A 13,766-nucleotide genomic window follows, 5' to 3' on the forward strand; every position below is an offset into this window, starting at 1 on the left:
TTTCCGCCCGTTGTCTTCCCTGGCCAGCCTCCCTCACTTGCTCGGCAAGCAGCCCATGGTTCAATTCTGAGGGCAGGGCCCTTTGGGGTGGAGAGGCACTTTGTTCTGGCATTTGCCGCAGCGTGCATTTCTTGGCGCACGGCGCTGGGGCCTTTCCATCATTCGACGGCTGAGGCAGGCAGCTTACAGCTTCAGAGGAGCCCGACCAGGCCAGATCCAAGGTCCATGTAGCCCTGCGTGAGTGGTACAGCCATAGCCCGGGGGGAGACGGGGCTCCAAGAATCACCTGGAGAGTGGCAGGTGAGGAAGGCACCAGAATCAAACTCCTGTAGTCGTGATGGCGCTGGGGCTTCAGTGAGTTTAAAATGCAAAACTTCACATGCCCAGACAATTTTTTTAAAAGCAGGGTTGGCAAACAGTTTTGTTGTTGTTCTAACATATCTGGAATATAGAAGCAGTTGTAAAGCATGGGAGGAGAAAGAGGGATGTTCACTGTATGCTTCACAGCTGAAGTAACGGGCACAGCTGTCTAACACACATGCCCCGGGCCCCCCATGAGACCATTTTAAGTCCAGCGTCCAAAATTACCTAACTATACCATGGCCCAGCATCCTGTTTCCGACAGTGGACATCCAGCTGCCTCCCGAGCAAGGTGTGCAAGCCAGCCAGCCAGGCTCTCGGAATGCCCCTTGCTCCATAGCCACTGGACTGCCCCTGGCCACCGAGTCTCCCTGTAGCCATGGTGGCTGCTCCTTCCATCCACGTTCATTAACTGGAAAGTCATCTTAGACTTCCAACATCCTGAAAAGTTACCTATGTAGAAGCTTCTGAAATGTGTGTGGAACTGATTCATTAACTGATTGATTAAGAGGCAAATGATTAATCTGCTAAGATGCTTTAATCGGCCTTATTAAAAAATTGGGCACAGGAGGGTGGAGACTCCGATGTCACATGCTGCTGTTCACAAGCTCGGAAAGCAAACACGCAAACAAGAGTTCAGCAGACTGTGGAGGCCCGGAGAGCCCTGCTTCTCCACCAAGCAGCAATGACCCCCCCCCCCCCGGCATCAGGATGCGTTGTCATGTGCGCAGCGCACACCCCTTCTAGCTGGGAGCTGCATAGGGAAAGCTGGGGGCGCTGCAAGGGCCATGGGGGGTGGCACCCTGGGGGAGAGCCCCCCTGCCCAAGGCGGCTGCCAGGGCGGGGCCGCAGTCTGGTGGGAGAGTCCGCAGGGGCCCGGCCTTGCGGAGTGTTTGTGCCGCCGGCTGGCCCATGTGCTGCTGCCAAGTCAGATCACGCACAAGCCATTAGCACATCAAATGCAGCGGGGCTGGTATGCGAGCCTGGGAAAGGCCGCCCTCGAACGGCATGGGTCCCCCTTCCTGAGCCAGGATCTTTTTACAGTTTTCACTTGGTGGCTGGCCGGGCCTAAAGCCCCGTCAGTTTGCAATTGTGCCTTTGAAGTGGATAATGTTTGGATAATGTTTCCTTTGGCCATTTATCTATGTTGTGGAGCTGGACCTGCTGTCCCTGTTGAAGCGGGAGAGGGTGTGAGGCGGCACCCAGGTGCTCCGGGAAAATGTGTCCAAGCACGGGCCGCCATGAGGTCCAGCCCTGCGCGCATTGGGCTGTAACGAGCAGAGGGTGGGCAGCCGCTGCACCTGGTGAGGATGGCGCCCCTTGTGGTGGGGACCAGTGTGGCCCCTCTGTCCTGTGAACCCGGCTGCTGGCAGGCAATTTGCAGGAATCGCAACAGAGGCCTTGGCCTGGCCCCACCCCTGTGCTGTGCTCCCTTCCGTGGGCCAGGGTGACCTGGGGTGTGCTCAGTCACCCACCTGCCCTTCAGCCTGATGAATACACGTCCTCCTTGGGGGGGCACAGAAGTACAGCACAAGGTGCAAGACCCCCCCAGTTAGTGCGAGGCCCTTCCTCGGGAAATGCCTGAGCTGAGCTCTGGACCAGGCGCATGGAACCAAGGGCATCATCTGCCCTGCCGGCCTGCAGAGTCCCTGCACCCTGCAAAGCCCCCTTGGATTCCTCCAGTGGGCGGGGCTTGACTGCAAAGCCCCACCCAGAATCCCCCCATTGGGATCCCCCCTGTTCTCTGCAACTTGGCGGGTGCTCATCCCTGGGTGTGGCCAGCCCCCCTGGCATCATCTGGACCGCAGAGGGCTTGGTGGGGGCAATTCAGCCCCCACATGCATTCTGTGCCCTGCTCAAGACCCCTCGCCACTGCAGAATCATCCCAGGCCCACTTCCGTTGCCTGAGTCGGACCCGTGGCCCGCAGGGCCCGCAGTGTTTGCCTCGACCAGTGGTGGTTCCTCTGCAGGGTCTCGGGCAGGGAAGCTCCTCCCCCCCGCCTCTGTCCCGAGCCGCTGGGGAGCGGACCTGGGACTGCCCCCTCGCAGAGCGGGTGCTCTGCTGCCGAGCAGCGCTCCCCCCCCCCGCGCAGCAGTGCAGCAAGGCCGTGCCAGGAGCACGCTGCCCCAGGCGAGTGTTTCTCCCTCCGCCGGCTGGCGCTGGTGCTGAGCCCATGGAAGGCGGCCAGGCGCGCCGTCCCTCCTGATCCTACTAGATGGCCCAAGGCAGGGGACTGCTGCCCCCCGCCTGACCTCTGCCCTGCGTGCCGGGGAGCCCCCTCGCCATCCTGCACCCGCTTGGGCCCCCTGCTGCCTCTCACTCAGAGGCACCCTGGCTGTTCCTGGCCTGCCGACCACCCTGCTGCTGAGGTCTGGGGGCGGCCGGCGGCAGCCAGCCATGACAAAATGCAGGTGGGTTCAGGGTTAGGAGCACATCGCACACCTCGACCGTGTCCTCCTGGGCTTTTGGCTCTTTCAGCTGCGCCCCTAGGTGGGACAGCAACCAATGGCCTGAACCTGTGTTTTCCGAGGCCCGCTGCCCGCTTTGGGAAGAGCACTCACCCCCCAGGCCTTTCGGCAGGCTCTGTCAAGTGCCTGAGGCCCCAGCCCTCCCCAGGGCCTCTGGGCCTCAGGAGCAGCAGCCCAGGTGGGCTGCTGGACTCCCGCAGCTCCCCCAAACCTGTCATTGTTCTTCCAAAAGAAGTGAAGTCATGCCGCCAGCCCACCCCCGGCCTCTCAGCCTGCCAGGGCGGCAAGCAAGCAGGCAGCCCCCGGCGCTGCGGCAGGGAAGGGTCGGGCGAGACCCGCTGGAGGTTTTCCCGGCAAGAGAGGCAGTGCGGGCGTGACGGCCCATCAGGCCCACGGGGGCTTAGGATGCACCACAGTGTTGCAGCCAGAGGCAAGTGAATTCCCTGGTCAGCCTCCTCAGGGGGAGAGCACCTCAGGCTGCAAACCTGTCGTGCCCATTTTCCTGGGGTTCGCTACTTCCAAGGACATGTCCATAGGGTGGGGCTGCCAGTGTATGTGAGATGCTGAACCTGTCAGCCAGGCTCCCCGTCTGCTACCTCTGTGCCCCCTCCGCTTGCGGGTCTGAACTGAGATTGTAAACTCACCGTTTCCATCACTTCTTCTAACCTCGCTTAGCAGGCTGCTTCTGGATGAGGCTTTTATGGGGCAATTGCTGTGCTTCATTCATGGAGTTTTATGGGGAGCCCAGATGACACCATCTTCCATTCATAGCCCCCCCCTCCCCCTGTCCCCAACACTACTTCTGTCTCTTTCTTTATTCTGGAAAATTTCTTAAGGAAAAGAAAGATCGAATCGCTGGACAAGGCCTTTCCAACTGTGAGCCCTAGGAGCCTTCTGTCCAGAAGCTCCTTATTCTATTCTGGAGGAGGGGGGGACTGAGAGTGTTTGGGACGTCAGGACTTGTTCATAAATTAACTAGAGCGAGGCAGCTCTGGGGACAATGAAGTGTCCAAGGTTGCTGCTGCTACCAAATTAATCCAGGTGGTTAATGGTGCTTCCAGATGGAGCTTTCTGCAGCTCTTCTGTCCTTTCTTCCTTAACATATTTTTGCTGGTAAGAGAGAAAAGACAGAAGAAACGTTTGGAAAACCCGGGCAGGTTGCAAGCAGAAGGTAATAGTACCTGTGGCATTCTGTGAATGAGGCATAGTGATTGCACAATAAAAGCCTTGTCTGGAAGCACTCTGGGTTAGAAAGGGTCAGAAAAGAGTTCCAAAAGGATCTCTCCCATCTGGGGGAACGAGCATTAAAATGGCAAATGCAATTCACTGCAAGTAACAAGTGAAAAGTGATGCGCAGTGGGACAAAAAGAATCCCAACTTCATGTAGAGCTTTTCTACACGAGGCTGTTAATTGGCTGTTAATCTCCTTATGGCTTTGTTGCAGAATTGAGTTCCAAGCACTACACAAGGAGCATATCCTTTCCTGCTTTTCCACTACATGACCTCTAGGTGGCAGCAGAATAGCACAAATACACAAGAGGCAATTGCACTTGCTTTCACTTTCATAATTAAATGCTGCATTTCCCCCTGCTCTAAAAAAAGCTTGCTGAAAGTGCTAGTTAGACAAAGAAGAGAAACTGGAGGGTCACAACATTGTCTAAAGAATCCATAAATAACCTGAAGTAGGCAATGACAAGTGCATGATAAATGGCTCATGTAGAAAAGCCCATATACTCCAATGGGGTCTCAGCTTGGTAGCTGGATAGTGAGCAGCTGCTGTGAAGAAGTCAACTTTCATGATGGGGATCATTGCCTGAGAATAAAACTGCCCAAATAATCATACCCTCTTACAAATCTGTGGTGAACCTTGGGAGTACTGTGTACAGTTCTGGTTACTGCACCTCAAAAAGGACATTGTAGAGCTGTAGAAGGTGCAGAAACAGGCAGCCCAACTGATCAGGGGGCTGGAGCAGCATCCCTGAAAGGCCACAACTTTTTTTTAGCATAGAAAGAAGGCAAGTGAGAGGAGACATGGTAGAGGTGTACAAAAGGATGCCTGGTGTGGAGAAGTGGATAGGGAGACGTTTTGTGCCCTCTCATAATACTAGAACCTGGAGTCATCCAATGAAGCTGAATAATGAGTTTCTGGATAGACAAAAGGAAGTATTTCAAACCGTGATTAGTTGGACTGTGGAATTCACTTGCACAAGATGTAGTGATGACCACCAAGTTGGATGGCTTTAAAAGGGAGTTAGACAAATTCATGGAGAAGGCTATTGACAGCTACTAGTCCTGATGGCTATGTGCTGCCTCCAGTACCAGAGGCAGTGAGCCTATATACAGCTACTGCTAGGGAACACAGGCGGGAGGGTGCTGTTGCACTCATGGGCTTCCCTGGGGCAGCTGGTTGGCCACTGAGGACTAGAGGGACCCTTGGCCTCATCCAGTATCAGGGCTCCTCTGATGTTCTTATGAATGTAGGCTGCTTTTGTGGTAGACTGGGATAATGGGAGGAGAACACCGAGTCTCTAGTGTGTTTAAATAAACACACTGACATGGTGGGGTGAGCACAGAGGTGAGGTGCAGGGCAGAACAAGCCATATTCAATAGCTGCAGCTTGAGACACTGACTTAACAAAAAGCCCGCCACAGCGGCAATCGGAGAATCACATTTTCCCAGGTTCCCACGAACGCTGGGAATATGCGATATCGATACAACAGAAGTGCACCCTCAAGTGAGGACATGCTGGTGGCCTGCACCAAAAAGGCAAGGTCTTTCTGCTAGAAAGGACATACCAGAAGTCCAGACGGCACTCTAACGCTATCATCGTTTACAAAGAAGTAACTGCCAATTGATTTTAATGACCCAAGCGTGCATGCTTAGGATCTACAGCTGAAAAAAGAGCCGATGGCATATCTTCTGCAAGTGATCTGGGTGTTAACTTCATCATATCTGTGACTCATCTGGAGAGGAAATAAAATCATCACTTCTTAAAACTTTATCCAAGACTCCTGCAGAGAAGCAAGAGTTTGCCTGGGCACCCCACAGAGGCAGATGATTTCAGACTTTCGCTGATAGCTAAATTTTATGGCCACAGTGGGTGAGGATGAACTTTGCCTCTGACCTGGATCCACAATGCAGAGTTTTCTTTTTTAAAAAAGAAATGCAGCTGCAATAATATCGCCCCCCAATCCGTCCTTTTTTTCTCTGTTCATTTTGCAAAGGAAAATATAGCTACTGGGAAGGCCTTGCCTCTGTTCAGACATGCGCTCTTGGGGTCCCACCAATAAGAAAGATTGGCCAAGTTTTGTCTTGGAAGTCTTTTAATGGAAAACTTTATAGAAAACACTTTAATATCCTTCCACACACACACACACAACCCTTTTATTTTTATAACTATATACAGGATTTTAAATGGTAACAAGGAACTTCCAGGACTGACAAGAGATGGTTTGTAGCATGATGCATTTGGCAACCTAAAAGATGAATTTCACCAAGTCATGCATGTCGAGGGTGCTGGGGGAAATGGCAACTTTAATCATTACCTGATTTATTTGGAATAACACACAAATGTAGACACCACAGACATATAATACAGAGGAGTACACAGTATAAATGCTTATTGCTAGCACAGGTTTCTTTAAAAGGTATGTCACAGAAAAAGACATAAAATTCTCTTTTCACAATGAATATTGGAGATAATTAAAAAAAAACCCTAATTTCTTAAAGCATTTTTAAAAACACACACACACAACTCTGACATAACACTACAGTAGGAGTACATGACATTCACGTTGCAGAGCTCAGGAATTCATTCTGTTGGTTGTTTGCAAGTGTGTTACTGCTTGCAGAAAATAACAGCTTGGACTATGCTTCAAGCAGAAAAATACTGTAGACAAATCGGGATGACATAAATATAAAACTTGGGGGTGGGAAGCAGAGGGGTTGTACCATGAGGGGAGGCAGGACAACAGAAAGAGTGAGCCACTGAAATCACCTAAGTGCGCCTACAATGGAGGCGAGGGAGTTCTGGCCCAAGCAGAACAATCCAATGGGATATTTTCCTGTGCAAGGTCCATTGAAGTGAACTGGAGATGTTCAAGAACATAGTAGTGCTCTTGCACATCTCCCATTCATTTCAGTGGAGTGCATGCAGGAGAACTTCCCAATGGATTGTGGCCAGCGTTCCTTAGCAGGAATAAGAGCCATCGTGATTATATGCCTCAAGTAGTGAGAGCTGGACTATACGGAAGGCTGAGCGCCGAAGAATCGATGCTTTCGAACTGTGGTGCTGGAGAAGACTCTTACGAGTCCCCTGGACTGCAAGGAGGTCAAATCAGTCCATCCTAAAGGAAATCAACCCTGAGTGCTCATTGGAAGGACAGATGCTGAAGCTGGAGCTCAAATATTTTGGCCATCTAATGCGGAGAGAAAACTCCCTGGAAAAGACCCTGATGCTGGGAAAGACTGAAGGCAAAAGGAGAAGGGGACGGCAGAGGATGAGATGGCTAGATAGCATCACTGATGCAATGAATATGGACTTGAGCACGCTCCGGGAGAGAGCGCAGGACAGGAAGGCCTGGCGTGCTATGGTCCATGGGGTCACGAAGAGTCGGACACGACTGAACGACTGAACAACCACCACCAAACTGCCTTGGGTCACACGGTGGGAAGCCCATAATGCGCATTGCTGAGCACAGCTGAGAGGGAAGTCGATGTTACACCTATCTCACTTTCCCACAAACTCTCACACCTTCTCTAAGGCTGCAATCCTTTCCCTGCTTACCTGAGAGTATGCCCCATTGAACTCAATGGGACTTACTTCTGAGTAGAGATGTATAGGGTTACGATGTTAATGAACTGAGCAGATTCATCCCAACTCTCAGCCCTTCAGCCTAGAGGCGGAATGACATATCCTGACGTCAGAGTTCAGCATTTTCGACACAGAGAGTCATTTTGGGAGATCCATTCAAAAAATGTGACAAGCACACACAGCTGAGTACACACAGCTGTCCCTCAAAAATCCAAACAACTCGTCCGACCAACTGCTCAAAAATGCGACTTTTGCATTCGGGTGTCAAGCGCCTCTGGACACAGTCCTCGGGGACGATCTGTGCTTTGGCGCACCTCCTGGTGAATCGGGTCCAAGAGCCGCGGACATGTCTGCGTCACCGCTGGCCATTCCGTTTCGCGTTTGCTCCCTGCCTGACCCGGGCAGGATTTCGCCCAAGGTGGGATGTTCCGGCGGGGCATTGGACTGAGAAGCAAAGCAGCTGTGATCTGACTCGGCGCTTCGTTACGAGCGCGAGGCCTCCGCCGCTCAGCCAGGGGCAGGGGGTCCTGCGTGGGGATCGGCGCTGGCCGCCCGGGAACGGAAAGGGGCTTTCACGCGCGCCGCACCTCAAGGCAGCCCGCGGCCGCTTCAGGGCGTGGGCTGGGGAGAGCCGGGCCCGCAGCCTCGCTCAGCCATGAAGCCCTTCCCGGGTGGCCGCTTGGACTCGCCCCCCCCACCGCACAGGCCTGTCGTTGAGGGTAACACGGCGCAGGGGGCAAAGGAGGGATGCAAGACGTGGTCGCCACAACCGTGACAAACAGCTCTGGGCAAGAACTCAGCCATGCACCTACGGTTTGCGTGGCCCAGGCACGAGGGCTGCGCCCCGCCTGCTCCGGGGGCCCGGTCAGCGCTCAGTGCCAGAACGCCCGGAGGGCTCCAGTTCAGCCCCTGCAGCACCCCATCAAAAGGGACCAGGTGGCTGGTCACGGGAAAGGCCCCCCGCCTGCGCCCCTGGAGAGCAGCTGCCGGCCAGACCTGTCCTGGGCCTTATTAGGCGAACAAGGAGTCTGGGCCAGTGCGGCGAGGCAGCTTCCCGCCTATCCGGGGGGCAAACCACCTGTGGGCTCACAACATTTTCTATACAGAAGTGACTTCTGGGTCAGAAATTCTGTGCAGCAGTCCTCAGAAAGCACCACGTCTGGGGCAGGGGGGTGGGCAACTGGCTGCCTGGGCGCCAAACCCGGCAGCCATGGGACTTGCGCCTGGCTCCCTCGATCCTGGCAGCTGCTCCCTCTCCTCCCAGCCTGGGGTGCCGTCTCTAACCTGGGCCAAGTTGTGGGCAGCAGGCGGCTGAGCCCGCTCCCTCAGCCAGCGTGAACCCCCACAGACAGGGCCAGGGGTTTCCCTCACCCCCTTGTGCAGAGGCCGCCAGGGACATAGGAGGTGCACCTGGAGGAAGCTCTGCACGCCGGAGGGGAGCGGGGAGCCCTTGGCCGGAGCCAAGCTGGAAGAGCGGGCTGAGCCAGGCGAGGCTGCAGTGGGGCCCCAGCTTAGGAGGCTCCCCATAGAAAGGCAGCACCCTGCAAGCACAAATGGCGCATCCGGGAGAGGGGCTGCCGCTCACACCTAGACCAGGCATCTGGAGGGGGCCTGGAGGCGAGGCCCCCCAGGCGCTGCTGCTGCTGCTGCTCTCGGAGGGGAGGGGTTTAAAAGCCATCAGTGGGCGGACCCATCGCTACTGGCCGTGGATTGGTTAAGCCCTCACCCCATTCAGAGTGCGGGCCTGTTGGCATCTAGCTGGTGACCGTGGCCAGAGCCAGAGGAACCGAGAGCCACTATCTGGAAAGATGAGGTGCCATTTGGGCAGGGAGGAACCCTATTACTGCCCCAACTCTTGGTCACAGAGCAGCCAAAGCAGAAGCCAGGGCCGTGCCTCGTGGCGACATTGCGCCACGCCATTGCACATCCGGAAGCACCCTCCAAGTACGGTCCCCTTCTGCCTACGCTGAAATCCCCAAAGATGCATGCAATAGGAGGAGCAAGTTGCGTTTGGGTTGTAAACCAAACTCCTTTTCATTTAAACAGCAACAATTGTACTGACCATGGGGCTGCAACTGCACAGAAGCCATGGCTGAACTGACACTTGGCCAGCTGAAGGACTTCGCCGGAACCACGGCGAAAGGAAGGGTAGCGGAGCCGCCACCGTGCCTCTTTTTAAGGAGTTGCCACCTTGATTCACAGCTGTGCCGAAACAGGAGCACAAGGTGTACTCGAGAAGTCCCCAGGCTAAGGGCATCTCCACACCAGCCTAAAATCCTGCCTTTGAAACGGGGCTTTCAGCTTCCGCTTCAAATGCAGGATCATGACTCCCTTTTCCACACGCTTCCTTCCCCCTCCTTCTCCCGTATCGGAGCCGTCTGTGACCTTTCCATGATCTCGCCCCTCTTCTTGCCGCTTTTACTCTTCACAGAGGAAACTGAAGCGGAACACAGCGGGGTAATTTGGTAGCTCATGATCTGTGATATATTTAGAAACAGAACAAAGGGCATTTAGTGCAGGAGGGTCACGGCAGCATCATGTAAAGAGCCTGCAAACTTCCATGGAGGAGCCACCTCAATCGTGGGATAAAAGGCCGGTGTGAAGGAGCCCTAAGAGTCGCAAGCAGCAACAGCCAGGTATTGTCTCTTTGCTCAGGTCTTTTGCCAAGTTGGCCCTGCTGACTCTAACAAAAGACACACCCCACGATTTCTCAAATTGGACAATCCCTCTGCAGAGACATCTGGAGATCATTTCTGTAAAGCCCAAGTCGAGAATGAAAGCCACGGATTCTGCTGAAGCTTATGGGTCATTTCCCACCCTGGCCTGTTTCTAACTGAACTCAGAATGGGTCTGTAAAAAAGGCAGCCTGGCAGAAAAAGCCACAAACGGACGGAGGCTCTGGGGCCAACACTGCAACAGCCTCTTGTCGCCATTAGACTGGCGAGAGCTTTCTGTTGCGAGACTTCTGCTTTGGCCCAAAGGGCAGCAGGATGCTGTGGGAAGACCAGATGCTGCCATCGATGGCCACTGGCATGACGTGCGTGCGCACACGCATGTGGAGCTCTGCGGAGCGCAATGTCATCATGTCACATGAGGTGTAAAGAAAGGTATTAGAGGGAAGCGGGTCAAGAGAGGGAGGAGCGGCGGCCCCACGTATTTCAAGCCAGGTTGTGCTGGCCAAAGCCGCAAGGCTGATGCTCATCTGCCCGTTTTACTATTTCAAAGTGCCCAACAGCGTTGGCACAGGAGCAGGATTCAGAAGCAGCCGAGGGAAGCCATCCATCGTATAGGAAGTGGGTTCATTTCCACATGGCCTACAGCTCCCTTTCAGCGGTTACTGCCATGGGAGTGGGGGCGCTTCTTTCACATGCAGGCTCCCCGCCATCAGCTGCCACGCAGATCAGTGGCAGCTGAAGAGAGCAAGCTCCAGGAATCTCTTCCTCCCAAACTCCCACAATGCATCATGATCCCCATGGGACCAGCTGCCCAAGTTTGATCCTTTTGGGATAACACAGATGCTGCCTTTCTGTCTAGGGAGGGAGGTGTAAACGCACTGATTCTGGGGTGTGTGGAGTGGGGTGGGGCCCATGTATGCTGCCAGTTATTTCAAATCTAAAGTTTGGAACAGAAACAGTTTCCTCACAGTACCTGCTGCCACAGAGAGAAGCCCAAGCTGGACCACACCATGTTTCCCCCTGAAATAAGGAGGACTAGACACTTCAGAAGAAAGCAGTATTTCAGGATTCCCTTATGCCTTCAAGAACACGCCTCACCCCACCCCCATTAGAATACTCAATTTGCTCATGTCGTTATTCTAAGCCCCTGGCTTATATTGCTGGTATGTGGCACCTGGTACACCATTTCCTACCAAATGTTTGGTCCTCAGATGAGTCCCATAGAAGAAGAAAGCAAACTAAAGCCATCTTGACTGAGAAGGTAATTTAAAAACAGCCTTTCTTTTCAGGCATTGTGCTTGTGTGTGTGCACGCACACACGCGCGCGCGCACACACACACTTATGAGTTGTGTAGCTGGAACATTTCTTCTCAAATGGATTTCTACTGCACTGCATTAAAGGAGTTGTTTGTAGCCAGCAATGAGCATGGGGTGGGGCGGGGGGAACCCATCCAGTTGAATTATGGACCTGGTTGCAATGCTACTTTTAAAAACATCCTAGGTGTCACTTCTTAAAAATTCCTGAGAGCTAGTCCCCAGAAAGGAATGTAGGAGGTGGCTTGATGCGCTGCAACGGCAGCGCAGGCCTCATCTCCTTATGAGTTCTTCTGGGGAATCTTTATCGTCACTGTCTTCACTTCGGAATATTCTCGCAGTCCGCACTCTCCCCTGGAAAAGAAATCAAGCATGGGTGGTTTGTGGTGAGACATGACTTTCTGTATTCGTCTGCCATACACAGATGCACATGGCTGAACAGAGCAGATTTTGGGTGCTGCTAAGGGAGGGAGAGTGGAGGACTGATAGATCGGGCCCACTGAAAACTACGCCCTGGGAAGTTTTGCACAAGCCTCATGAAATGAGTGAGAGACGTGCAAAATGAATTTACCCCTAGATGGTGTTCCGTGTGAGAGTGGCATTTAGTTTTCCCCCCTCAGGGCTGAACCAAACTCAGCCAAAACTCTTATTTTGGCCAACTTGGGGGACGCATTTCAACCCTTGAGAAACACGTGCACAGTTTGGGGGCGGGTTTTGGCCATTCCATGACAATGCAGAGGAAGGGGGCACTGACCGTGGCCACGGTGGAGACCACTCCCAGCCCCCGCCAGATTTCCTCCCCAGAGTTGCAGCATCTGGGACAGACATTTCAGGGCAGGGGAGCAGAACCGAGCATTTCCCAGAGGGCCACGCCCCTTTGCCCAAAGCACTGAGCATCTGGTGACTTCCCAGGCTGCTGTGCAGGTCTTTCCCCATTCTCAGAGAATGAGATGACTCTCCGAAGGCTGGGCTCCTAGCAGGAGGAGCCCCACCAAGGGCCTGGTGGAAAAACAGGGGCGGGCCGGGGGCACTTCCACACAGCCATCCCAAGCCTCGCCGTGCTGTGGGTCAGGCCTGGCCGCAGACACGTCCGCAAGTGCCGCCTTCCCTGCCTGCTGCAAGGCCACTGGGCGCCAGAGCAGAGAGCACAGGAGGTGGCGGAGCCCCTGGGGATAGGAGTCACCACGCCAAGAACGGTGTGACCGAAGCGCCCCCCGCAGCATTGCCATTTCTCTTGGTGCTCACATTTCTCTCCCGTTGCCGGACATTTTGAATCCTCCAAAAGGGCTCTGGGCATTTAAGGCATTGTAACAATTGATCCTGTCCAAGGACGAAAGAGAACAGATCAGGTGAAGAGCCTCCCTGTTGCCCCACCCCACCGCCAGAAAGGTGCTCATCCGGCACAGGGGCGGCACCCGGACTCCCCGCAGGCCTCACCAGACTGTCCCTGCTTGCATTGCTGAGGCAACGGTCAAGGCCTTGCTGATGTCGTTGGTGAAGACAGCAGCCACCAGTCCAAAGTCCGAGTTGTTGGCTCTTTCAATTACTTCATCCATGGTTTTAAATCGTAAGATTTCTTGAACAGGCCCAAAGATCTGCAACAAAGACGGAATGGAGATCTGGCAAAGCTGTTCTGCCAAAGACATTGCTTTTGTCTTGTCGGTATTTCAAGGGTCTTGCCATGCCTCAGTAGCATCCAGCACTCACACAGAACCAAGTCTCTCTGCGGCTGGACCCCAGAATCTCTTCTGGGAGATAAGCTGTGCACCTTATTTTTCCCTACCTAGAGGGGCAAAGAAAGACCGGGGGGGGGGGGGGGATTTTCATCAAGAAAGGGTTACTCACCCTCCCCCAATGAAATGGTCCTGATCCAAATCACCCCCCATCTGCTATTTGCTAAAATTTAAAGAGAGATCCAATTAGCTAAGGCGCTAAAATGGTGCCTGCTGTGACACACCAACGTATCCTCTGGAAACAAAGTAGGCTCTTTTGTGTGTTTGTGTGCAAAAGTATTATTTTCTTTGTATCCAAATTGATGCACATTGATTTAATTAAACTCATAAAACAAGCCAATTAAGGTTTCTGGAATCAGGTGAAACTACTCTGTGCAAAGAGCCCTTGGCTGGGACAGGTGT

General features: G+C 53.8%; 1 protein-coding gene across 9 annotated transcripts in view; it reads right to left on the reverse strand.

The window, feature by feature from the left end:
* Nucleotides 1–10,101: 10,101 nt before the first annotated feature.
* Nucleotides 10,102–13,766, reverse strand: part of LOC146336891 (retinal dehydrogenase 2) — a 42,369-nt gene continuing 38,704 nt past the window's right edge. For 5 of the 9 annotated variants that reach the window (XM_084816586.1, XM_084816588.1, XM_084816590.1 and 2 more), the window contains 3 exons: nt 13,069–13,226; nt 12,877–12,951; nt 10,102–11,985 (listed from right to left, as the gene is read on the reverse strand). In XM_084816586.1, coding sequence (XP_084672712.1) covers nt 11,913–11,985; nt 12,877–12,951; nt 13,069–13,226 — 306 coding nt within the window. In that variant the 3' untranslated portion in view covers nt 10,102–11,912. The remainder of the gene's footprint in view (nt 11,986–12,876; nt 12,952–13,068; nt 13,227–13,766) is intronic. The other 4 variants (XR_014785298.1, XR_014785296.1, XR_014785295.1 and 1 more) reach the window with 2 other exon arrangements.

This window comes from Heloderma suspectum, chromosome 11 (assembly GCF_057233095.1).
Source record: "Heloderma suspectum isolate Gila_16-S chromosome 11, 16-S_ref, whole genome shotgun sequence".
Classification (NCBI taxonomy): Eukaryota; Metazoa; Chordata; class Lepidosauria; order Squamata; family Helodermatidae; genus Heloderma; species Heloderma suspectum.